Here is a 26,741-nt window from a genome sequence, read left to right on the forward strand (position 1 = left end):
GAAGGCTCCCTTATTTCTTCATTTAGTTCAAACAAATATGAATTTATTTATTTTTATCTCTTAATCTTCTCTATTTCATATTTTGGCATCTCGGTCTGTCACCTTTAACCCAATGTCTGTCTAAAACGGTTAAAAGCAAACTTATTTTTTTTAATGTCTAGTGTCTATTATATTCTGATGTGAGATGAGAGTATGCCCTCTAGGGCATAGGCAAACGTAACAGTTTAAGACAATAACTTCGGTTTGTCAGCGGTGTATAGACATGAACAACCACGATAATGCATCGATTAATTTTAATCCTTATTTTTACCATCGGCACGATGCTTGTCTTGTACTTTTTAATGAACATAAAGCAGGCAAGCGTCAAGTAAACTGAAGTCTTACTGTAAGTTGAGAGATCATTATAGTTCTCTCTCGTGTCTGTTTTTTTTTTGCCTCGCGTGTTTACGAGTGAACCAATATTACGTATAGTTTGTCAAACTTTCAAAGTAACCAAAGAAAGAGTAGATTACATCGTGGACAGGCAATACAAATCTATATCTCTTTCCATCGTCTAAAAATAACACTATCGTCTATATCTACATACAAGTAGACTGTGTGGTTTGTTATCATTAGCCCGAAATAAAAACAAATCTTTATTTTACAATAATTCGTTTAAAACAACAATGCAAAAAATACAGTAAGCATAAAATTACACACACACACATACACACACAATGATGTATTTACATGTTCAATGTTTGAGCACGAGGGAAGAAAGAAAAAAAAAAGCGGGGGGGGGGGGGCGAGGGGTTCAAATCCCCATATATACAACGCGTAGACAATCTGTTCGACTACATTACGCGAGACATCCAGATTCAAATCCATATTTCATTAACAGTCAATAACGACACTGTTCAATAGATCAAAGCAAAAATGAGCTTTATGCAAGCAATATGATCAATATATTATCAGATCAGCAGGAACAGATTAGAACTACGGTGAAGCGAGTACTCAGGTGAATTAAGTTCTCAAATTTACGTCTAGCCACCCCGATTGTAAAAAAAAATCTGAAGGTAATGAGACATGTATAAAATTATATGCTGATTATATTCATATAATAGCAATGATAATAATAATAATAATAATGATAATAACAACACGTAGGGCAGAATGACATAAACCTCTTGATTAGTTTAGTTAGGGGACACTGATGCAGACAGGGACCCGGCCCTAGACCTGCAGCTTATGCGGCCGCAGTGGGCCCCGCGCTAATTCTAGGTGTAAATTATGAAATTATACCATTATAACTTATAACAGGGTTCCTGATTTTCCAGGAGCTAATGGAAATCTCTTGAAAACAAAAACATTTCCTGAAAATAGACAAAATTCTCATATTGGGGTGTCATTCAATTACTTGTGGTCAACAATTCACGAAGATAGATTGAACAATTGGTCAATCGTTTCTATTGCTATCGTGATTGATCTACGTAGGAAACAGAGTTTTGGTGATATACTGTATGACTTCGCTACACGTAAGGCTCAAAATTTAATTTGATCGTGATTTTGTGCTTAGCAGAGAACGAATAAAATGCCAAGACGAATTTATTTTCTAATACAAAATCTTAATTTTCACTTACTATTTTTTTCCCTACCCAGACTAGGCCCCGCGCAATCCGTTTCTCATAGGGCCCCGCAATTGTTAGGGTCGGCCCTGGATGCAGACTTAGAATTTGTCATTCGCGATTTGACTCGAGTTCTGTTTGATAAGCGGCTTTTTTCTGTTTGATAAGCGGCCAAAAGCAGCATGAAAACTATCAGATACCCACTCTCCCACCCCCCAACAAGTTTACAAAACAACTTAAATATAAAAGACTTTAAAAAAAAAAAACGCTTATAATTCGCGGAATTGCATTAATTATTTTTAATCAATCATAAATAATTTTTAATGACTCAAAAATATACTTAGAAATGCTTACAATTATATCCATTAGTGCTACTAAATCTATTTACAAAACATGAATGATGTATGCACGTCTGAGATGTAATACTTAAGTGTAACAATCAATCATCTACAGCAGTGTTTCCCAAAGTAGGGTACGCGTACCCCTAGGGGTACGGGACGAGTTTGAAGGAGTGTACGCATTAACTATGCTGCTCCTTCTCGTTGATGCAAATTTTTTTTTATTTATAGTATAACATTTCTTTATTTTTTTCTGAACACTTTTATTTTTCGTTTATTATTTTCAACAATTATTCTTTTTTTCTTGGGGGGGGGGTACTAAGAGTTACGAAAATTATTGAAGGGCTACGCATATGTTGAAAGTTTGGGAAACACTAATTTAAACCATATAAAAAGAAAAAAAAATCCACGTTTTAAGAAGCACAGACTCTTAAAAAAAAAAAAAAAGCCCCTCTTTTATTTTTTTCGTTTGAGAATCTCACAATGGTGCGATCATGTACTTTGAGAATACAGTCGTTGAACCGGATTGATATCCAGGTAAAAAAACAACAACGGATTATCGATGGCACCGTATTCGAAGAGGTCATATAATTAAATTAACACAAAGAAAAGCGTTCCTCAGTGACAGCGTGTTGGCTTTGGGATAGCCGTTATGCTTGTCGCCCCCCGTAACTCACCCCCGCCACACCTTTTTTTTTTTAAATAAAAATAAAAAAAACAACTTTATTTACAAATGTATTTCCTTATTTTCTCCTTACTGTCACTTTTCACTACCACTACCAGTTAGTTTTACAGTTTTACTTAAATAAGATCAACGGCTTTGTCTGCATCTGATGTGGCAAAATTTACAGGTCGCAACTGCTAGACTTGTGAAAAAATTGCTGTTCATTCTTAATCTTCGGAATCGAAGACACTGACCTTGACAATACTGGCATGCAGAGCAGCTTTCATTCGGGGGGAGAAGCTCTTGATAATGTTGTAATAACTATATATATATATAGCTAGAATATTGGCTGGCTCTGGTTAAAATTTTAATATTATGGCCCCCATAACTTCTCGCTAAAACTTAGGTTTGATATAGCTAGAACTTTGGCTTGATATAGCTAGATCTTTTTTTTCTATTTTAGTCCAAGCTAGAACTTCAGATTTTCGGCCTCGAAAATGCTTTAATCCTCGGTCTAGCAAAAGTTTTCGATCCCCAAACCAACTACCTCTTTGGATCCTCGATCTAGCTAATGCTTTAGGCTTTCCCCCACCCCACCCCAAAGCTATAATTTGAGATCCTGAGTCTAATAACTGGGGCCATCGCTCTGAATAAAATTTTAAAACTTCTTATTATGTCACAATGCCAAGGTCAGACGTTGACCTTAAGGACACTATTTGGTATTTCATTCTCCTTCGACCTTCTTTAAAGCGGCTTAGTGTATTAATCTCACTCCCCCCCCCTTTTTTTTTTCGCCTCTGATTTACAGTGCTGCACTAGTAACGGTAGAATGCCAGTAACATCGTAAATCCTTCACTGTCGCTACAAAATATACAAGTCTGACACTACAAAATTAGCAACGAGTTTTTCAAGACCAAAAAGTTGCAAAATAATCGATACCATAAAGATTAATTTGGCTAACACCAAATAACTCTAACTAAATCTGGACACCATCTTATAATCATTATTTACTGTACAGTACTTTATTATACACATACACGCACAGTTTGACCGAGGTTTGCAACACTTTAAAGCATTTGCAGTTCAACCTAAAATTGTGATTGTACAGGGAAGAAAGGCACTAACGAAAACTTAGTTTGATAGAAGAAAAAAACTTAAAATGTTGATCTTGCAAGAAAATAAAAAAATTCGCTCAACTCAAAACAAGGTTCAAAGCTAGTAAAGAAAAAAACTTAGCTAGTCAAAACACCAAAGATCTAGAAAAACTTTAAGGGAAAAAAACAAAACATGAAAGTTGAGATGGAAAAAAACTGAGCTAAAACCTAGACTTGACTAAGACCAATTAATAAGGAAATCATAAAAAGATAAAGATTTAAATCAGCATAAAAAAAAGTGATATCTATCAGTTATTGTTTTTATTATTATTATTTACTAAACGGCAGTACCTGCACTGAGCGTGACCTTGACCACATCTGGTGCACTCCTAGCATCGCGTGCACGCTGACCGATATAAATATATATGTATACACACACAGTAACCTACAGAAGGAGTTCTTAAATATCACACGGCCGAAGCAAAGATAAAAAAAAAACACACACACACGCACGTGGAAAAAAAAACGCTCTGGCTTAAGGACAGAGAGAGAGAGAGAGAGAGAGAGAGAGAGATAGAAAACTACTTTGCCTCTTTAAATAAATTATTAAACTCTTTCTCGAAGCAATCATGACATGTCGACAACGACGACTACAAGTAAATGTAGACTAAATATTCTCTAGATCTTTCTCTCTGGAGCACACACAAGAGTTTACGTTTACAACACAGCGAAAAGTGGCCCGTCTGATACGGAAATGAAGCAATCCTTCAATGAATTAATACGTTAATAACGTACACAGTCCATTTTTCCCCCGTTAACAGAGCACTATTTAAAGGAAACAAAAAAAAATAATCCAGCACATGCCGAAATCCCTTGTCACTTTGCTGCCCTCGACAAGCAGCTCGCTCAACTCGTAGACCTTACGAGACCACGCCAACACGCAGACACTGCCGCTGGCCTTATGAAAGGGTTGCGAAACAGGCGTTGTTTGTTTTAGTTGTGTATTGTTTTGTGTTGTTGTTGTTTTTTTTCCTCTCGGAGTGTCTGAATGTTAATTAACAGTGTTTAGCATGGATGAAAAATTGAAACACTGGGTTTGTGGCAGATGACCGCTTCTCATTCATTATTTACACAGCGACCAGTCAATAACAGGCGACGCTCGTTGTAATAAAGGATGAGAGGATGGGGCGGGGTGCACTTGCCAGTACCGGCATTGAAAGTCTGCTTGCAATGTTGCACTTAAAAAATGTTATAATGTGTAAGTCTAGCAAAGTGTCCCCCCCCCTCTCTCTCTCTCGCTAACCACCTCTTCCCTTCCTCTTTACCTAAGTGCATGAAAACTAGATCTCGAAGTAATACGTAGGCCTAGATAGGATGACTTCCCGCGGTCACCTCGCCAGCTCGACATGGTGGTTACATTTCGACAAGTTGGTTACATTTCGAGACACAAGCGAGTGCCTCCCCCCTCCCCACCCACCAACAACACTGAGCACCATTGAAAGTAAATTGTTTTATTTATTTTCATCTGAATCTACAGATATCACAAAGTTACGTTGAATTTCGGACCCAACTATTTGACGAAATCTATCAGCACCTCGTCCACTTGGATAGAAAGCACAAAATGCTTTGAAATAAAATGTCTAAGGTGTAAAGGGATTCTCACCATTCTTGTTTCAGTCCCCTCTGACATCACAGTCTATCTGACAGTAGTTCATAAATTTAAAAAATTATATTTCACATATAAAAAAAAACACGCTGTTGGCGCTCATGTGAGATTAGGGGGAAAAATGAGGGGGGGGGGGAATATTGAAATTTTAAAAAATGAGGATGTAAATCTAACTTATTTCGTAATATTTCGAAGCGAATACCAGCAACCCTCATGAGTGTCTCGTCTTACTCACGCTCTCCCCCCCCCCACACTTTCCGGCATGTAACCAACGCACGTGTTTAAAGGCACAATAAATTATACAAGAGAATATTAATGTAAGCAGACATCGAGGAGGAGGCGAGGGGCAGGAGGAAAGGGGGGAGCGACAGCCGAAGACAACTTGGTTCAAAGAAAACAAAAGCACCACGAGAACAAGACACACGGATCGATTGATAGACACACAAAAATGAAGTATCCAATCGCAGTGGATAGAGAGGGCGCAGGTCCGAAGAGTGAGAGAGATGGGGGGATGGGGGGGGGGATGAAGTAGCGATGAGCGGTGATCATGCAGAAGTAAATCGCAGCGCCGACTGGCAGACGTGAGATATGGCGGTTTGAAATTCACAAGGAAAGATCTAGAGGGAAATAAAACAAAGCCGGACACCAATAATTAATGTGTTGAGAGAGCGGAGGTAGGAGACAGGGCGCCGCCACTGTAACAATGACACAAAACTCAGCCAGTGGCGTACAAATAAGATATGAAAAACAAGAAAAACATAAAACAAAGCTAATAAATCTTATATTAAGTGTAATTGTATCAATTAGTTTGGCTCAGTCATATATATATATCGGACTTATACATACATCTGTGCGATTAGAAACATTTTACCAATTGTTTTTGTTTAGCTTTCTCAGATCCTATGATCTGGACCAGTTGTGAAAGGGGGAGGGAAGTATGGGGTTATCTTGGTGAATGTTTACATGATCGCTTTTTTTTTTTAAATTAATTTTTAAAAAGTTCACTTAGGGCTCAAGAGTCCTCAAGGGGACTAATTCAACTTATACCACCACATCTGTCAATGACGATTTCTTTCCCTTGTTCAAGATACCAAACAAAATAATTAATTCCCATTAGTTAATTAACTAATTGGTTAATTTTTTAAAAATTGATTCTTGTATTGTCAGGTAAAACAAAAATAATTGTGCAAATTTTCAGCTTAATCCGAGATTGGGAGAAATAACGTGTACAAACTTTTTACCAAACAGACAGAGTGAGTTGATATAAGCTTTGTAAAAAATAAAACAATAATGTTGGTTCTTGTGCGAGCCTTTTGGGGGCTTTGAATAGTCATTCCTATGAAATCTTATTTTAATATGGTCTACGTTTTATGTTTTGTACGTGATTTTCATCATTATCTTAATCGCAGTTATCTTCTCTTTGTAAAATGGAAGCCGGAGAGATTTTCAAACCAACGTCAAGGACACGAGATCAAAAGATTTGGATTTCCAACTAAATAGTAAAAAGTACCGTGTACTACAACAGTGCTTTACAAAAAAAATACACACGCTATTTAAACTACAATGCTTATCACATATTTTCGTGCTCTGTACACCGGATACACCAAAAGCTATCTATTTTTAGATTTCCCGCCATTTACGAAAATCTCAATGGAAAGTCAGCTTCAACGAAATAAACTGGAAGAGGATTAAATGTAACAAGCCGCGAAGTTTCGGCAATTTGAAACGTAATGATGTAAATTTTAATATTGATTATATAACAGTTGCAAGCAGTTCAAAATCTTTTTTTTTTTAGGTTAAGCCTACATAAATAATAAAACTTGTTAAAAATTGGTTGAAAGCGAACGTGATGGAGCATTCAGGTGATTTTGATTTAATATGGGATAAAATTGACATGCCAATTTAATTTACAACTAAATACTAAAAATTACTTGGTGCTATAAGCGAAATGTGATTTTACAAATCGAAAAAAAAAGGCGGAAAAAAAATCATCCTAAACATAGCTAAAGTATTCCTATTTTCTGTACACCGGATACACCAGATAGCTAGCTTTTCATAGTTATACGCCATAGATGAGAATCTCCAATAGCCTATTATTTATATAAGGAGGCTGTATGTTAAGGGGTTCGGACATTTTTAAATGTTTAAACAGAAGGTGTTCTTTTGGCTGAGATCGAATTCACATAGCCAGGTAAGTGTTGTCTACGGTCAGGTAACTGCTGTCCATGGTTAGGCCAGTGTTGTCTACGGTCAGGTAACTGTTGTCTACGGTTAGGTCAGTGTTGTCTGAGGTAAAGTCCGTGTCGTCTTACCCCGTATATGTCACGTCAAAGCGGGTCTAAGCAAACATTCCGTAACTTTAAGAATTAGCCATCAAGCCTTCTGACCCATCTCTTCAATTCTTTTATTAGACGTCTGCTCAACATTTTTACCATACCGGAAATAGAACACTGGCCAGGTAAACCGTGCGTGTTATAATTGTCCTACCATAAACAACAAAATCTTCGAGTGCGTTTGTTTTTCTATGAAAATATTGTTAAAGTCATCGAGATCTCAGTCTGCTTCTGGGAACACTGGGGTTGTTTTTCAATCATGAATGTTGCATAACAAACGTAAGCACTTGTGAGTGCGCCATAGAACTATTGCGCGCAAGTGTGCGAAAATCAATACAATGTCTGATAGTTTTGTTGTGATTCTGTATTGTGGTGTAGACTTGTGTGATTATTAATGATGGATTTATCAATTAAAGTATTTGGGATTTCTCATCTCTAGTTTGTTCACTGCGTTATTCATTTCAGATCAAGTAGTATTATATGAGAACAGGACAAATATTTTTTAAAAATATACTTTTATTAAAAACAAAACTTATTAATTAGTTGGATCAGTCATTTAATTAAATTAGTAATAGATTTAGACATACAATAAAAAAGCATTTATACAAATAAAAAAGGGAGGGACGACCTGAATTCGAACTCACGGTTCAAGCCCTCTCTGAATTCTCAAGTCAACACGGTGACCACTCTGCTTGTGAAGAGCTCATAAACATGGAAGATTGTATTGTATAGTTATCTATTTTTTCTATACTCTCGGTGATACGTTCAAATTAATCTTGACAGGACAAATTGACAGGAAAATTCTAACATATTTTTACCGTGAAATTAATGTTGTTTGTTTGGTGGTGGTTGTTGTTTTGTTTTGTGTTGTTTTTTTCAGGCTTATTCGCCAGATCAATTTGAAGGCTTTCTTCAAACATACAGAAAAAAAAAACAGACGCACACACTAAATACAACATTTTCTGGTCAGATTTGGCACACCCACAGATTTCCCGTTGTTGTAAACATCATTCATAGTAATAGATAAATGATGAAATCAATCAAGAGAAAGGCGGAGGAGGAAACAAAAAGCATAGGCGTGGCCATCGAGCGGGGTCGGAGAATGATAAAAATAGCCCGGGCAGACCTTGAGCTGCCAGGAGTAATGGATTCGGGCGAAGACTGGCCCATTACCCGAGACAACAGTGCTATGTTAAAGTCAGTGTGGGTGATTGTCCAGGTAAAAACAGGTGAGCTCTTAAGTTCAATAAGTATGAAGGTAAAAAAAAGTTGACGTTTAAGAGTTGTATTTGTTTGTTGAATTTTATTTCTATTCTTCGATTTGTTCTAACTGGTTTTGTTTTCAATTTTCGCTTTTAATTTTTTTTTCTATTTTTATTACTTTTAACTAAATATATCAAATGAATCGAATAATAGTTTGATGATTATTTTCAGTTAAAAGGGGAAGATAATGTAAGTTTTGATCAGATAACTCTTGTTGTTCATCTTGAATGTAGTCTTAGTCTTGTAGTCTGTCAACGTGGAAGCGAGTTTCAAATGGTCCGCATAGTTGTAGAAAAAAAAATCACAACTATATTATGTCAGTCAACCGTTGTTTTCGTTTCTCTTAACGAGAACGACAACTTAAATGAAACGTGATGTCTGAACCTCATTAAGAATTAGGCTCGAACAGTCAGACAGACATAGAGACATACACACACGCTCACGAACACACAGGTTATTTCAATGGAAAGACTAATGACTTAAATTAATATTCACAAGATAGCACTTCGATAATGGCTAATTCCTAGGGGGAGGGGCGGAAAAGAAGAAACATCATTAACCCTTTCTTCCTATGCATTCTTTATTCTCCTCCCATTTCACATTTCATAAAAAATTTTGAAATTTGTTTTTAATCATTTTTTATACTTTGGTCTGCGCGCCAGTTACAGCAAAATATGCAGGTTGCAACTGGGTCTGCGTAGTCACTGCACTCATTTTTAATCCTCGGACATTGCCTCTCATTTTAATTTTTGAGCGATTGGGGTCGGTTATCCCCCCAATATTTGATTTTCTGGTGACCACCACTGACCTCCCTCTTTATTTTTTTTCTTTCTTTTACCAGTCTGACGTGATAGTTTCCACAACCAGTTTCATGGGGTCAGAGTGTTAGCCAATAGCTTAACAAAATATCCAGTTAAAAAAAAAAGGAAAAAAATCAAACAACAATCAGGGTCTGTCGCACATCGCAACATCGAGTGGCGGAGGCTGGCAACACCGGAAGTAACAAGAAACATGAACGGTTTCACCATATGAAGTACATAAGAAGCGGGTTCGAAGCACAAGTGGGTGTTGCATTATGCAATGGCCACATCTTTATCTAAGGAAAAGCACGTGTTTTCAATTATCAAATATGTTTCTCAGCATCGCCTTGTTCTTGTAAACTTTGACAGGATGATGTCAGTTTGAATCCCCCCCCCCAACTCTTTTTTTTTCCTTTTGGACAAAATTTTTTACAGTTGTGAGGATCTAATGCGTTCACGAGATGTTCAGGCATGCGTCACGGCTTTCGTTTAATCTGTTAATTCCGCGAGGGTGTGGGGAGGGCTCTAATCTTAAGAGATATTGTCGAGGAATTCACCAATCTAAGCAAAGTGCTTTTTTTTTCATCTTCCCCAGTAGTCAATACATGCACACGCGTACAAACTCACACATCCTTTAAGCATGCACTCACTTATACATTAAAAAAAACTCTAAATATGATGTAATCATGATGCAATTGGGGTGGCATGTTTTGCTCATTACCAAGTAAAGGAAAAAAAATGGCGATCGTCTTTGGTAACGTTATCACGTTATGTAGGGGTTGGGGGGGGGGGGGGATGAGCACGGTGACATCGTGACAAGTGCAGGTGTGTTCGAGAGAAAGACACAGGATGAGAGAAAGGAAAGACTGAAAGATAGAGCGGGGAGTGGGGATGAACGAGAGACTTGGGGAAGGGGAAGAATGAAGGGAAGTGAAAAAGATGACCTAGAGAAACCCTCACTTCTTTTTTCTACCTTTTTCGGACGTAAGGTGTGAAACGCGATTCATTAAGTTGTATTTTATTTATCACTAGCCAGATATTTCCTGAGGCCCGAGGGTCTTAATTTTCGTGTCACTAATATAGTCAGTGATATTGTGTATTAGAAACAATGCGTGTACAAATAGTATACAGACCGACACCGTGATTCTATCCCTTTCCCTCCTTCTTTTTTTTTTAAAGCTTTAATGGAAAGTCATAAAGAATTTTAATAAGAAATCTGGCTACTAGAGAGACATTCGCCATGCAGGCTTGGAGGAGATCCAATTAGAAATTAAAATCAACGATAAAAGTGAATGTTCTTAAAAATGTGGATATCATACTTGTTTACGTCAACAAAAAAGATGCACAAAGGTCAGAGGTCAGAGAGATTGTGTTTGTTGTTTTGTTCCTATTCTTCTAAAGAGAAAATTGAAGAGTGATCTTCGAAGAGTCTTTTAGTCAAACATAACGATTAGCAAATAGCAAGTGGAACTCGCACTGAGTCAGACATCGACAGCCTCCTCAGTATTTGGCGATTAAAAAAAAACCAATAATACCAAAACAAAAAAAAAAAAACAAGCCAATCCTATCATTAATGGGAACCAGCCATGCTCGCGATCTTGAGTTTTATGCGACCCTAGAGAATGCCTTATTCTCAGACCAAAAAAATCCACACCCGCGCACGAGCGCACCATCATTCCATTCAATTGTTTTCAATGCAGCCCGCCAGGTCGTTCCCTGTTCATCACCATCAAATGCCCATTCGCGTGGTCCTGTCCGTCTCGTGATGTTTTGGAGGGCGGGGGAGGGTTAGAGTGGGACACTTAAGAACCCGTGTGAGCTGTCCGCCCATTGTCACATACACACCTGTTCAACTTGAGCTAGAGGTGGGTGTGTGCGACAACCTTCCAGTTCCTTCACCCACCTTCTTTATTTTTTCCCCTTTCACAATGCTCACCTTGTTACCACTAGTTACCAGGCTGAACTCACCAAAACTTAGATGGATATTTATAAATAATCAAACATGTAGTATGTTTAAAGCATGGCCGAGGCATAGAGCGTAATAACAATATTCAGCTACCATGTGTTCAAATTCTGGAAATAAAAGACTTGTGTCTATGTGCCTTACGTGTATGTGTGTCTATGCTGTCTATATTTCCATGTTGTAGTGTGTGTCTATGTTGTATGTGTGTAATGTGTCTATGTTATATGCGTCTATGTTGTCTGTCTTTGACTCTATGTCTATGTGTCTATATTGTCTATGTGTTTATTCGACTTTGTGTTTATGGGTCTATATTGTCTATGTGTCTATGTATGTCTGAAAATATTTTCTAAGGCTCAAAACATTCGACTTTCGAAAATTCTCGAAAGTAAAAAATCGGAATCAAACTAAACTCCTATTACCAAACACTGTTCACATTACATGTATTTCAAAACTGTATTTACCAAACACTGTTCACATTACATGTATTTCAAAACTATAATAACCAAACACTGTTCACATTACATGTATTTCAAAACTATAATAACCAAACACTGTTCACATTACATGTATTTCAAAACTATAATAACCAAAGTTGCCAAACACTGTTCACATTACATGTATTTCAAAACGTACTGAAAAAAAAAAGAGAATTTTAAAGAAAACGTTTCCTATTTGAATCCCAGAAAGAAATTGGAATAATTAATTATGAATACTCCGTCATCAGAAGATATAGGAATACGCATTGGAAGACACGGTGACACATTATCCAGGTATACCTAGTTACTCCACTTAGATCACAGTAAGAACCATTCCAAACTTCTAAAAAACCCGAAGGTGTTATTGACAAACCTCACAGCTTTCCGTTTCTCTTCTGTGGATCCGTTCAAAGCTAACCGCATTTTTTTTAACGCTAGCGCCTTGTTGGCCCTTTACCTTAAAAAAAAAACGGAAACGGATGAGGGCTAAAACATGTGTTCGGCTGGAAATTAGAAAATAAAAACTTTCTCTACTTCCGGCCTTTCGATGAAACCAGAACGAATACGCATGAGGCATGAAGTGTCTATTTGAGTTTATGTGGGTTTTTTTTTCCCCTTTTAAAATTTATGACATCTTTATTTCACAGCCCTCGGGAATTGGCTCGGGATTTGTCATATGAATAACAATGCTAGTACCGGGAGCTTCACAGACTCGTAAGACGTGAAAGCGCATAAACATGGAGAGAAGTCCACCTCTGTCATGATTATATATATATATATATATATATATATATATATATATATATATATATATATATATATATATATATATATATATATATATATATATATATAAGTGTAAGTAAAGTCATGTTATATATATATATATATATATTCATTATACTCCTGATCTCTTTAAGTTTAACTATTGAATATGTCTAAGTATGTTATAAACTACCCATTTACATGACTGAATGTAACAGAAATGTCTTTAAAAACTTTCGGTTTTGTCCAGTACTTTGATCTAAATGTATCACTAAAAATGGCTAAAGGAAATGAAGAAAAGTGGAAGATAATGGAGAAAAATGTATTCTAATAAGATAGTAGAGATGGTTATAAGCGTAGAATCCTATTTTCTCAGCAATCCATCCAGTAAAGTCAATTGACAAAATATTAGAATCATACTCTATAAATAATAATCTATAACTAGATATTTGCTATAACTATATGTCTGTGATCTAAGCAAGGAGATTACGTAATCAGAAAATGAGAGTTACGAGAGAAAAACACAATCAAACAAAAAACTTACAATGTTGCTGTAAGCAGAGCTTGAAGTTGTTGCTGTTGTATCTGTTGGTACTGCTGGCGTTGTTGTTGTTGCTGCTGCTGTTGTTGTTGTTGCTGCTGCTGCTGTAATTGGTGCTGAAATTGCTGATTCTGATAGTGTTGATTCTGCTGTTGCTGAAGATTCAGCTGCTGGTGCAGCAGCTGTTGTTGCTGAGGCGTAGGCGGCTTTTCTTCTTTAACCTTCGTTAATGGATCCATACTGTCTGATTTATTATCATATCAGTTGTAACAAAATATAAAGAAAACAAAAATCAATGTTGCCTCCAGCTAAATTTCACCTCACATAGTAGTCGCCCTCGACATAGCGCTCAGTCGTTGTCATTTAGATGATATTTTTAAGAAGAATTTCTAAATGTTAGATCAACATGTTCGTAGTATTCCACAGACTAACATCAACGTTGAGAAACAAAATGGCAACTAATGAGTTACATTTCCAATTCTTCATTTCAAGTGAAAGTCTGAAAATTAAATGAAAATAAAACAAAACAGTCAATGTATTAAAGTTTTTTTTTTAATGTGATCTACTTTAACACTAATTGTTTACACAATTTATTTTTTAAAACAAGAAAAAGATTTATTTTTTTAAACAAAGCCTATATCACTTCGTTTGGATTAGTCATTTTAATTAAATTTGTAATAAATATAGACTAATAATACTAAATCTCAGGGGCGCAGCTAGGAATTTTCCATCATTTGGGGGCCCGGGGAGCTCGATCTCCTTGGGGACCCTGCATTTTGCGTAATATTTAATATTTAATGTAAACAAAAAAAACTCATTTGGTCCCCCACCACATCAGTCATGTACAATTTATTTCCCTTGTTTGAGATTTTTAAAAATAATTAATTACTATTTCGTGCGCAGCGTAGTGTCAATGTGGAATGGTGCAAATGCGAGTTGAAAGAGGAAGAGAGAAAAAAAGATTAGAGTCATGTAAACGAGGTTATTATTGACATATTATTATTATTTGATTTTTTTTTTAACCAAAATTAAAGTTCTCATAATCTATTATTGATGGGTCTGTATCGGTGTGTTAGAGTCTCATCTCCTCGTAACAATTACCATTAACTAATTGGGCTTTTTTCTTAATGATTCTTCTTTTGTCAGGTAAAAGAAATAATTGTGCTTCAACTTGATCCGAGATTGGGTGTGGGAGAAATAACGTGTGAAAACTTTTGACCAGACAGACAGAGTTGATAAAAGGAAACATAGTTGACCATATATACAACGATAATTATTACAGTGTGCAGTGTATCTTTGTGAAATTTTCAATAGTTGGGACCACATTTAAAAACAAACTTCTTGCTAACCTTATTTTTATGAACGAATGATAATTTATATGGCAATTAGCAATGAGGAACAGGTTGTACATTCATTTATTGACTTACAACACGTGAATTTATATTCTGCCAACCCAAGCGTTATAAAAATCACTTTTCTTTGAAATTTCATTCCTTGGGCCACTTAGGTATCACTTGCATAAATGTACTCGATTTTTCCTCGTCCTATTCAGAATACTATTACGTCAGGAAGACTTAAAAAAAACTGATTAACTAATAATTTAAAAAAAAACGTATTAACATCTCAGTCTATAAAGACTCTACACCTGGCATAGAACAGCAAGCCAAGTTTTATTTTTTTTAAGGGGGGGGGGTGAAGGAGGACTGTGGACACCTCCTGAAAAGTGAGAGAATTAAAACAAAAAATTTGGCCAAATGGAGTTAGTGCACAGAGATGAACGACCTGCTGGAATGACGAGTTCAAGAGAATTGAAAGCACGTTGATAGCTGCACAACGCTAAAAACCGAGGAACACAGAGGGTTCTTTTTTTTTAATTACTCTGAGTGTGTGAATGTTTTCGTTTAGAAGTTCACAAGCGGCATCACATGACTAGAATGAGCAATAACCAAACGCTCTGCATTTTCACTACTTCAACCTGAGGTATTTATGCAGCATAAGGCCTGCTCCCTGACAAAAAGATATGTATAATACATGATACAGAGCCTACTCTCTAATAGAGGATACATATAATACAATATACAGGGCCTATTAACTAATAGAGGATATCTATAATACACGAAACAGTGCCTATTCACTGATAGAGGTTTTCTATAATACACGATACAGGACATATTCATTGATAGAGGATACCTATAATACACGATACAGGGCCTACTCACTGATAGAGGATACCTATAATACACGATACAGGGCCTATTCACTGATAGAGGATACATATAATACACGATACAGGGCCTACTCACTGATAGAGGATACCTATAATACACGATACAGGGCCTATTCACTGATAGATGATACCTATAATACACGATACAGGGCCTACTCACTGATAGAGGATACCTATAATACACAATACAGGGCCTACCCACTGATAGAGGATTCAAGTTTTACATTACACACGAGAAACTTTCTGAATGTCTGAACACGCTCACTTTAAAAACAATGCGACGAAATATTCAACACATTGTGCTTCTGCTTCTGTCATTGTGTCATGTCTGCCTCTGTCATTGTGTCATGTCTGCCTCTGTCATATTTATATATATATATATATATATATATATATATATGCCTCTGTCATTATGTCATGTCTGCCTCTGTCATTGTGTCATGTCTGCTTCAGTCATTGTGTCATGTCTGCTTCTGTTATTGTGTCATGTCTGCTTCAGTCATTGTGTCATGTCTGCCTCTGTCATTGTGTCATGTCTGCCTCTGTCATTGTGTCATATCTGCCTCTGTCATTGTGTCATGTCTGCTTCTGTCACTGTGTCATGTCTGCCTCTATCATTGTGTCATGTCTGCCTCTGTCATTGTGTCATGTCTGCCTCTGTCATTGTGTCATGTCTGCTTCTGTCATTGTGTCATGTCTGCCTCTGTCATTGTGTCATGTCTGCTTCTGTCATTGTGTCATGTCTGCCTCTGTCATTGTGTCATGTCTGCTTCAGTTATTGTGTCATGTCTGCTTCTGTTATCGGGGGGGGGGGGGAATAGTAGATTCATATACTTTTATTTTAAAGAATACACTGCCCTTAACATTTTTAAATTGAAAATTAGTTACTAAGAAGTGCATTATATGTTCAGAATTGTTCAAATGTAATAAAAAGAATTTAAGCTTTGAAAGGAACAGAGTGTGACGAGCAGCCAACAGAGTGATTTTGATATTAAGTATTAACTGAAGTTGGCATGTCGGCAAGAGAGAGGAAAAAAATTGGGGGGGGGGGTACGAAGGAGTTGAAAGCAAGGACATAAAAACAAAAAAAGTGTCCGTGAAAAAAGTCCAATTTACTCTATATGCTTGCCATGTGTCAGTCTAGTCCAATTTACTCTATATGCTTGCCATGTGTCAGTCTAGTCCAATTTACTCTATATGCTTGCCATGTGTCAGTCTAGTCCAATTTACTCTATATGCTTGCCATGTCAGTCTAGTCCAATTTACTCTATATGCTTGCCATGTGCCAGTCTAGTCCAATTTACTCTATATGCTTGCCATGTGTCAGTCTAGTCCAATTTACTCTATATGCTTGCCATGTGTCAGTCTAGTCCAATTTACTCTATATGCTTGTCATGTGCCAGTCTAGTCCAATTTACTCTATATGCTTGCCATGTGTCAGTCTAGTCCAATTTACTCTATATGCTTGCCATGTGTCAGTCTAGTCCAATTTACTCTATATGCTTGCCATGTGTCAGTCTAGTCCAATTTACTCTATATGCTTGTCATGTGCCAGCCTAGTCCAATTTACTCTATATGCTTGTCATGTGCCAGCCTAGTCCAATTTACTCTATATGCTTGCCATGTGTCAGTCTAGTCCAATTTACTCTATATGCTTGCCATGTGCTAGTCTAGTCCAATTTACTCTATATGCTTGCCATGTGTCAGTCTGGCGTCTAAATAATAAATAGGACAGTACACTTAGATGCCGGCACGAGTTGCTTTTGTCGATGTCTAAAGTCATAGATCTGTCTCGTGAACAAATTTGAATAAAACCTTTACTGCATAATTAATATCACAGATCCCTGGAGCGTACGCACGCGTGCATCTTTCTAATATACAAGGTCAAAGGCTAAGATAACAATAAGTATTGAGGTCATCAGTCGTTACGCGTACGGCCGAACGCCATAATCAATACACAGAAATAGAAACTCGCTTAGGGCTCGGTGTGTAGCGGCTATGATGAATATTTCGGAAACATGAACACGCGTTCATTATGGACGCGTCTGGGTGTATAGAATAGATTCGTTTTATGTTGTATGTTTTGTTTTGTTTTTAATCAGAAATGTTTATGACAAGCGAATGTGTATTGTGGTGAGATGGGTGTCTATGTGGTTGAATGTATGTGTGTACAGGGCAGTGTGCCGATGGAAGTGTTGATGCATGTCAGTGTGTAAACGGCCTACACGTTGATGTGTACATGACGTATGACAGTGATTACAGCATTGTGTGTAGAGGACCCCGTCTATGACAGTGGTTACAGCATTGTGTGTAGAGGACCCATCTATGACAGTGGTTACAGCATTGTGTGTAGAGGACCCGTCTATGACAGTGGTTACAGCAGTGTGTGTAGAGGACCCGTCTATGACAGTGGTTACAGCATTGTGTGTAAGAACCCGTTTATGACAGTGGTTACAGCATTGTGTGTAGAGAACCCGTCTACGACAGTGGTTACAGCATTGTGTTAGAGAACCCGTCATATGACAATGGTTACAGCATTGTGTGTAGAGGACCCGTCTATGACAGTGGTTACAGCAGTGTGTGTAGAGGACCCGTCTATGACAGTGGTTACAGCATTGTGTGTAAGAACCCGTTTATGACAGTGGTTACAGCATTGTGTGTAGAGAACCCGTCTACGACAGTGGTTACAGCATTGTGTTAGAGAACCCGTCATATGACAATGGTTACAGCATTGTGTGTAGAGGACCCGTCTATGACAGTGGTTACAGCATTGTGTGTAGAGGACCCGTCTACGACAGTGGTTACAGCATTGTGTGTAGAGGACCCGTCTATGACAGTGGTTACAGCATTGTATATAGAGGACCCGTCTACGACAGTGGTTACAGCATTGTGTGTAGAGGACCCGTCTATGACAGTGGTTACAGCATTGTGTGTAGAGGACCCGTCTACGACAGTGGTTACAGCATTGTGTGTAGAGGACCCGTCTACGACAGTGGTTACAGCATTATGTGTAGAGGACCCGTCTATGACAGTGGTTACAGCATTGTGTAGAGGACCCGTCTATGACAGTGGTTACAGCATTGTGTGTAGAGGACCCGTCTATGACAGTGGTTATAGCACTGTGTGTAGAGGACCCGTCTATGACAGTGGTTACAGCATTGTGTGTAGAGGACCCGTCTATGACAGTGGTTACAGCATTGTGTGTAGAGGACCCGTCAATGACAGTGGTTACAGCATTGTGTAGAGGGAGCGTCTATGACGAGATCTACAGCTTTGTGTGTAGAGAACCCGTGTATGACGAGATCTACAGCATTGTGTGTATAACAGAAGGTCTAAGATAATTTAGTGTGTGTAAATGGCCTCTATGACAGAAGGTCTATGATAACTGAGTGTGTGTAAATGACGTCTATGACAGAAGGTCTATGATAACTGAGTGTGTGTAAATGACGTCTATAACAGAAGGTCTATGATAACTGAGTGTGTGTAAATGACGTCTATAACAGAAGGTCTAAGATAACTTAGTGCGTGTGTAAATGTCGTCTATGACGGAATGTCCATGGGGCTGTAAGGAGGTCTGTGTGTAAGGTCTTATTAGGATGTGTAAATGAAATTTATAATAGAAGGTCTACAAAAGGTTGTGTAAATGACATGTATGGCAGAATGTCTACAATAAGGCTGTGTGTATATGACATGTAGGACAGAATGTCTACAATAAGGATGTGTGTAAATGACATGTATGGCAGAATGTCTACAATAAGGCTGTGTAAATGACATGTATGACAGAATGTCTACAATAAGGATGTGTGTAAATGACATGTATGGCAGAATTTCTACAATAAGGCTGTGTGTAAATGACATGTATGACAGAATGTCTACAATAAGGCTGTGTGTAAATGACATGTATGACAGAATGTCTACAATAAGGCTGTGTGTAAATGACATACATGACAAAAGGTACACAAGGAGCTACTGTGTAAATAGGGTGTTACATGACAGAAAATATGGCATTGACTGCTTGCCTGTGTTCGGTTAGTGTTTCGCTAATAGTATGTTTACGTCACGTCTGTATATACGACATTTGACATTACAATGTATGTGACATTTGACATTACAGTGTATGTGACATTTGACATTACAATGTATGTGACATTTGACATTACAACGCAGTGTGCTAAAAAAGTATTTTATTGAAACAAGATCATCAAAATTTAACAAACTCGAATAATGATGTAAAAATTCTATTTAAAACAACAACATGTTCTATAGGCCTTCGCTAAACCCTTAAACTAACAAAGTAAAGCGATCTGAGTGTCTGGACTGTGTCTTTATGATCACTGTCAAACATTATACACGAGACGCGCGTCAATATTTGCCTTGTAAACCCAGCCTACTTCATATGTTTACATTTCTAAATGGCTATGTAATCATTATGTATTTAGTGACATCTAAATAAATTCTTTACATTTATAGCTTCTTTTTTTTTTGTATGTGGCTGTAACTAAAGACAACAAAGTAACAGGGGAACTAACTCTATCTTACAAACTTTAAAACTTCAAGGTTAAAGTCTGTAAGATAAAGTACATGTATACTTTAAAGCCGATTTGTTGTTTTATTATTTTTTTCTCCAAAGGCTATGTGCACTTGTTCTGGGTGCCCACAGGATGTGAAAGAAGCCCCCCCCCCTTTTTTTTTCACCCCAAACAGACACACACACACACAACCACCACCATCACATGCACACCAGAAGCCATTTCCTTTTCTAATGAAATACTGTGAATAAATAAATACCTGCCGAATTCAAAAACAGCACAACCGAGAAAGTAAAGTTTATCCAAATAATAATGAAGTTAATTTATGGTAATGTTAGAAAATGACCAGTAGTGGCCATAAACATAAACACATACAGCTCCAATACTGGTAGCAGCATTGGGGGGGGGGGGATTCAACCTATTGGTATATAATGATGTGTTGTTTTTTTTCTGGAGTCTACTTTGAACACTGATAGAAAACATAATCTAGAATCTAGATGCAGATGATATTTTTTTAAAGAATCATTTCTCTTGTAATTATTTGGAATCTATTCTCAACACTGAGAGAAAAAAAATTGATCTAGCTGCAGTTGATATTTTTTTTAAAGAATCATTACTCTTGTAATTATTTGTAGTCTATTCTCAACACTAATCCAATAAAACGTGATCTAATTGCAGTTTTTTAAATAAAGAATCATTTTATATGTAATTATTTGGAGTCTCAACACGGAACCAACATAACCTGATCTGATTGCAGAGGATATTTATTAATGAATGATTTCAAAAGTGCACATTAGTTATTTGGAATCTACTCAGAACATTGATCCAATAAAGATGATTTAATTGCAGTTTATATTAATTAAAGAAATCATTTCTCATGACCTAGAATGAAACAGAAACTATCATAACTTAAGACACCTGTAAAATTAAACCAGTATTGGCCACTTTAAAAGGTTGAAACAAGAACTTTTTATACAAACAAACACTCACTGTAACTTTCTGTTTGCTTGGTCATTCTATTTTTAGTTGATCTTAATGCTGTGAGATCTTATACTAACATTTCAAATGACATGATAATTGAAAACGAAACCTCTTAATGCCATATAAAAAAGGGGGGGAGGGGGTAACTTAAACAGATTTTAACACAACATATCCTATTAAATAAGTGAAAAAATATAATCAATGTCTTCAATGTTAAATAATAAAGAATAAAATGATACTCTGACAAGAGATTGGCAGATTGTCAAATTTATAATTAAACAAGATGACAAAGAAAGTTTGTGTGACCCAGTTAGTAAGCAGTGGTGTAGCTAGGGTGGGGGAGGAGGGGGGAGAATTGGAAAGTCCCCCCAGGCCCCCACTTGATGGGGGCCCCCAAATGAGTGTTTTTTATATTAAAAAATAAATATTTTGCAAAATGCAGGGGTCACCTAAGAGTTCAAGCCCCCCCCCCCCAACCCCCAAACGATGGAAAATTCCTAGCTACGCCCCTGCTAGTAAGTCATACAAAGCCCCTGCTAGTAAGTCATACGACATCAACTCATTAGATAAACCACATTTAACCATAAGTCAGAGTCACATTTGACATTGGACATATTTATGAGCATATGAACAGATTTTCAGTTGTGCTTTTTCTAGTTTTTTTTTTAATATCTGAACTTGAAAGACAGAAAAAAAAAAACAATAGCAGCTTTGACCTAATGTGCTGCCAAATAGTATCTCTAAAAATGTTAAACTAAACTACAAACATGAAAATATTACAAATGAATCCTCCATTACATGAAGTATAGAAATAAATTCCATTTCAGATTTCAGACACACCAGTAGATGGTGGATAAAGTTTTCCAGAAATTCTGACCCATCACATTCTGTGTTTCAATCACTTTTCTAAACATCTTTTAAATAAGAAGCAGGGTCCCTTATTATGGATATGGTACTTGTCAGGACTGAGTTCTGATCAGTCTGGGTCTCCTGTTAACTGTAGAGGAGAAAGGGGGCAATTCAGGTTGTTGAGATGGGTTTTTTTTAATGGAATGTAACTCATAATAAAGGAGTGTGGTTTTGTTCCTAGTCCAGTACAGTTGGACTTTTGGTTATAGATAGAGTTGAAGTGTAGACTCTAATTATTTTCTGTGTAGTCATTATTCAGTCTTTTGGGATATTGAACTGTTATATTTTAATTGATACTGGATATTTCAATTGTCTGAACTGAGCCTGTATTATATTACAGCGTATGTAATAAACATGTTATATGTCCGTGAATTGGCATTCTGAATCTTTATTCTTATGTGTCGTTATGGTATTGCCCAAGACTTGGGTACATTTAGTAATCAGCAATGAAGTACACATACCTATATTAGAGAAGAAAACAACCTAGACAGTTCTGTAGGAGGAGGTCTAATAAAAAGCTTTGTATTGTAACATATTTCTAACCAGGGGTCCTCATTTTTTTGTTGTAAAGTAACAGATTTAAGAGACAATGGATATATGCACTGAATATATCATCTTCAGAATGAAAACAAACATCTAGTTTTTTAAATGTGTTTGCTGGCCAGTGGTCAAGAAAAGTACTAATGGGTCCAGGTTGAAGAATATGATTGTGAGCTCCTTTTAGCCTCTAAACTAGAAGTTGGGTGTAACAAATAAAAGTTAGAGCCATCCTGTATATGTATCAGTAGATTTACAAATAGACAATCTAATGTATTTACTACCTTTTACTAGCAACAGTGTCATTTGACTCAACTTATTTTGTAATGACTTCTTACAAGTTAAAGTGGGATATGTGGCTGTGAAGTATTACCGCTTGGCTTCTTAGCAAAGGGGCACTAGTTTGATTTCTGATTCCAAATGAGTTGTGTTTGCTGAAAACCTGAAGTTGGCACAGAAACCTTCTATCAGATGCTCCTAATGCCCACAGGTCCACACAAAAAAATTAGTCTGGAGCACATTAAGGATGCTGAAAGATGAGCTATACCAGAGTAGTTTAAAAATAATAACATGATATTTCAGTAGCAAGTTCTTACAAGTAACAGATCCAGGTTACCCAACGCTTGAACATTTTAAAAGTAATAAATGGATTTCTTTCAAGGACCCCTGTGGTCACCATTATTTATGGATCAGTTCACAATGAACCCCTATGCTCTATGATTGCTTTACCACTGAAACTATCATTTATAAATAGACAATCAATATTCACAGCTGTGTATACAAGTTGTTCATCAGAAATACTGAGCCATCTATTTTAGTTGGCATAACCTCCCACTTTTTATGACCGCATCACAAACCAAGAGATTAGAGACAAGGTTACTGCAGAGATTGGACCCCATGATGACCTGCTAACTATTGTAGAAAAATGCAAGCTAAAAATCCATGGCAATATTACAAGGTCTTCGGGGCTCACAAAGAACTTCTTTAGGGAACAGTACCAGGAAAAAGAAGAAGAGGCAGACAGAGAAAGCGATGGGAGGACAACATAAAAGAATGGACTGGCAAAAGACAAGGAATGGAGAAAGATGGTCAACAAATCTTGCATGATGCCCCAACGATCAAACAGACTAAGGGATAGGTAAATGTAAAGCCTCCCAATAATTCATAAAATACACTTTTATCTTGAAATAAAATATAGGCTAGTTATTTCAACATAGTATGATGTCCTTTATGGTTGAAACAAGCAAATATAAACTTAACTTTAAAAATAAGAATGATATCACTTGTCAGCAATAAAACAAAATAATGATAAAAATAATTATAATATTGATTGAACTGAGTAGATCTAGAAACAGTTTCTACAACTACTGTTGGGAGATTAATAACTACTATTAAACATTCTGCCAAAAAAAGGCACAGGAAGAGATTACTAACTGATCTTATTTCTACCTCCAAGACAAAATCTAAATGGAGTGTATGTATGGGTTAATTTACCTCTGCAGGTCTAAGAGCTTAATAAAATGACAAGACATTTTAATTCTAGGTTTACTCTATAAACTTTCTTATTACATAGTCTATTACATAGACCACATAGTCACTGGATCTAATAGTGCCTAAACAAACTAGATCTGCTGATAATCTAGAATGCCTATGGCCCTATGGACTGGATTTATAATATGCTAGAGTTAGACTAATTTAGACCTAGGCCTAGGTTCTAGATTCCTACATAATTCATTCTCTTAGCCTGGACTTAGGATAACAGCTAGCAAGCCTTGTGGCTTGTAGTTTGTCCAAAATAACTAACACATTCACTAACTCAATATCACCAAACTACAATTTATAATTTATTACTAGAGCTAGATCTAATACAATTATTAATTAGCTAATAAGTCCTAAGTCACTAGATCTAGCATACCCCTAGCCCTAGCTACCGACTGTCACTGTAGGCTACAGATAGAAGACCAAGACAGTCTAGTATAGGGTTAGCTACTTTGAAGTTTTAGTAGAAGTAGATATCTAGATTTTAGATATAGAATCTATATATAGATCTAGATATAAGTCGACTAAGTTATTAAGTTTCTATTGCGTAGTAACTGATCATGATGCTAATGCCATGGCTAATGTCTAGTTATGTGTAGTGTAGTAATGATGGATTCACCAGAAATGTTTTTATCATTATTAAGATTAAGTTTTCAATTGAATACCTGTTAGAATAGTTAGATCTAGAATCTAGATCTATAAATCTAGATCTTAAACAAGAGCAATGTAGATTATATTAGATCTATATCTAGCCAAAATTCAAGGTTAGCGTGCGATAAAAATAACCCTCGCCTTACTGCTCGTCACTTTGTTTTGGTTTTTTTCGACTATCGGCCATGACCCAATAAGCCCGACAGGACGAGGACAAGACGAGTAGCAGACGTCACTAACAAACGAGGCCTGTATAAACATTCACGATCCAACCCACACACAATTCTTTGTGATTGTTTCGACAAGAAACGTCCAAATATCTCACGCCCCAAACCATAGTCCATATTATAGAACGTTTCAACATGCTAAGTACGTAATCTAAACATTACGTGTTCTGCTTACCCGATCCTAGATCTCTAGTGTGTTAAGTGTGCTGTGAGTGGAAGACTTTAACACGGTTAACGAAGTGTGCTATGCGTGGCGATTGTTTTGTATATAGCTGTTCGTTGCCATTGCATAATCGATACAGGGGAACAACTTAACGGCAACACTTGATCCAGAGAATGATCTTCAAGACGGACGCTGGTAACGATACGAACAAATGATTACATTATCCTTTGACTGTCCGTACGAAAGAAATCACGAGCAAGGCGCCATATCCACAACAAAATCAGAATAAATGCTGAGCCGAATGAAAAATATCCAGACGAGGGTCAAATCTCGAATGCATATTTCCGGCCTAGCCCGCTGATGACTAGCAACAGATAACTGTGCAAATAATGAGCGGCTAATGCTCGCAACAGTAGCTTCCCTTTGTACACGTCTTGCGATTTAAAGGATATTCTTGTTTTAGAGTTCTTCTAGGTGAAAGAATTAAAGTATTAAGCAATTTTACCTTATTTTGCATCTTAATAGCTGCATTTTGTACAGTAATAGTCTTAATAATGCAAAGATTACGCCTTGGCAACATCGGATAGAAAAAAAAAAAAAACTTATTCAAGGGAAACAACAAGAATAAAACATTAATAGACCAAGTAAAACTTAGTTACCTATCCTTGTCAATTGCGTTATTTATTTGATTGACATCGCTTGAATTGACTTCGTCTTAGAGTCTGCTTGGGTGGATTCTTTTCATTTTTTTTTCTACCACCTCCCATTCTTAGATCAATTTAAAATTTTTCAGAATTACTCATTATTGATAACAACACTGGAATCGATAAAAAAAATAACCAGTTAGTTAAACAATTAGTGGTGGGCAGGTAGCTAATTAACATAGTTTTTTTTAGTTTTATTTAGTTTTATTTAATTTAGAATATTATGAGATATTTCAGCGATTAAATGGTGCTCTCCCTTCACTTAAGCATTGCTGTTTTGTTTTTGTTTTGTTTTTTAAAGTATATTTAAAGTATATGGATTGTTCTACTTTCGTATGTTAAAATCGACTATCCATAGACTGGACATTGCCGTATATTTAAAATAAAAGTATTACAATTCATTGAGCAATGGAAAAGAAAATCCTCAGAAAAATGTTTTGTACCACTCATGAGGAAACTGGATGGAGGATTCACACCCACCAAGAAAAAGACCAGCTAGATGAAGACACCTTCGTAGGGACGGAAATAAAAAGGAACAGATTACGCTGGGCTACCTTGAAAGAATGTCAGAGAACAGAGGAGCTAAGATTGTTCACCGTGAAAAAACAAAAGGCAGGTGACACAAATGCAGACCGCGAGTACGGTGGCTTGATGACGTGTAGAGGCCAATCTACAAAAGCTAAGAATTTATGGCCAAATTACAAGACTTCGGGGCTCTCAAAGACCTTCCTTCAGGGAACAGTACCAGGAAAAAAAAGGAAGAGGCA

The 26,741-nt window shown here is 36.7% G+C and overlaps 1 protein-coding gene across 3 annotated transcripts in view; it reads right to left on the minus strand.

Annotated features, from left to right (window-relative positions):
• LOC106056285 (uncharacterized) overlaps positions 1 to 25,614 on the minus strand; it is a 176,670-nt gene extending 151,056 nt beyond the window's left edge. Inside the window, exons 1-3 of one of the 3 annotated variants that reach the window (XM_056015473.1) lie at positions 25,283 to 25,614; positions 22,043 to 22,241; positions 13,511 to 14,006 (exon numbers count right to left, since the gene is read on the minus strand). In XM_056015473.1, coding sequence (XP_055871448.1) covers positions 13,511 to 13,746 — 236 coding nt within the window. In that variant the 5' untranslated portion in view covers positions 13,747 to 14,006; positions 22,043 to 22,241; positions 25,283 to 25,614. Of the gene's footprint in view, positions 1 to 13,510; positions 14,007 to 22,042; positions 22,242 to 24,894; positions 25,239 to 25,282 lie in introns of those variants that run through there. The other 2 variants (XM_013212958.2, XM_056015475.1) reach the window with 2 other exon arrangements.
• Between the last annotated feature and the right edge of the window lie 1,127 nt (positions 25,615 to 26,741).

This window comes from Biomphalaria glabrata, chromosome 17, assembly GCF_947242115.1.
Source record: "Biomphalaria glabrata chromosome 17, xgBioGlab47.1, whole genome shotgun sequence".
Classification (NCBI taxonomy): Eukaryota; Metazoa; Mollusca; class Gastropoda; family Planorbidae; genus Biomphalaria; species Biomphalaria glabrata.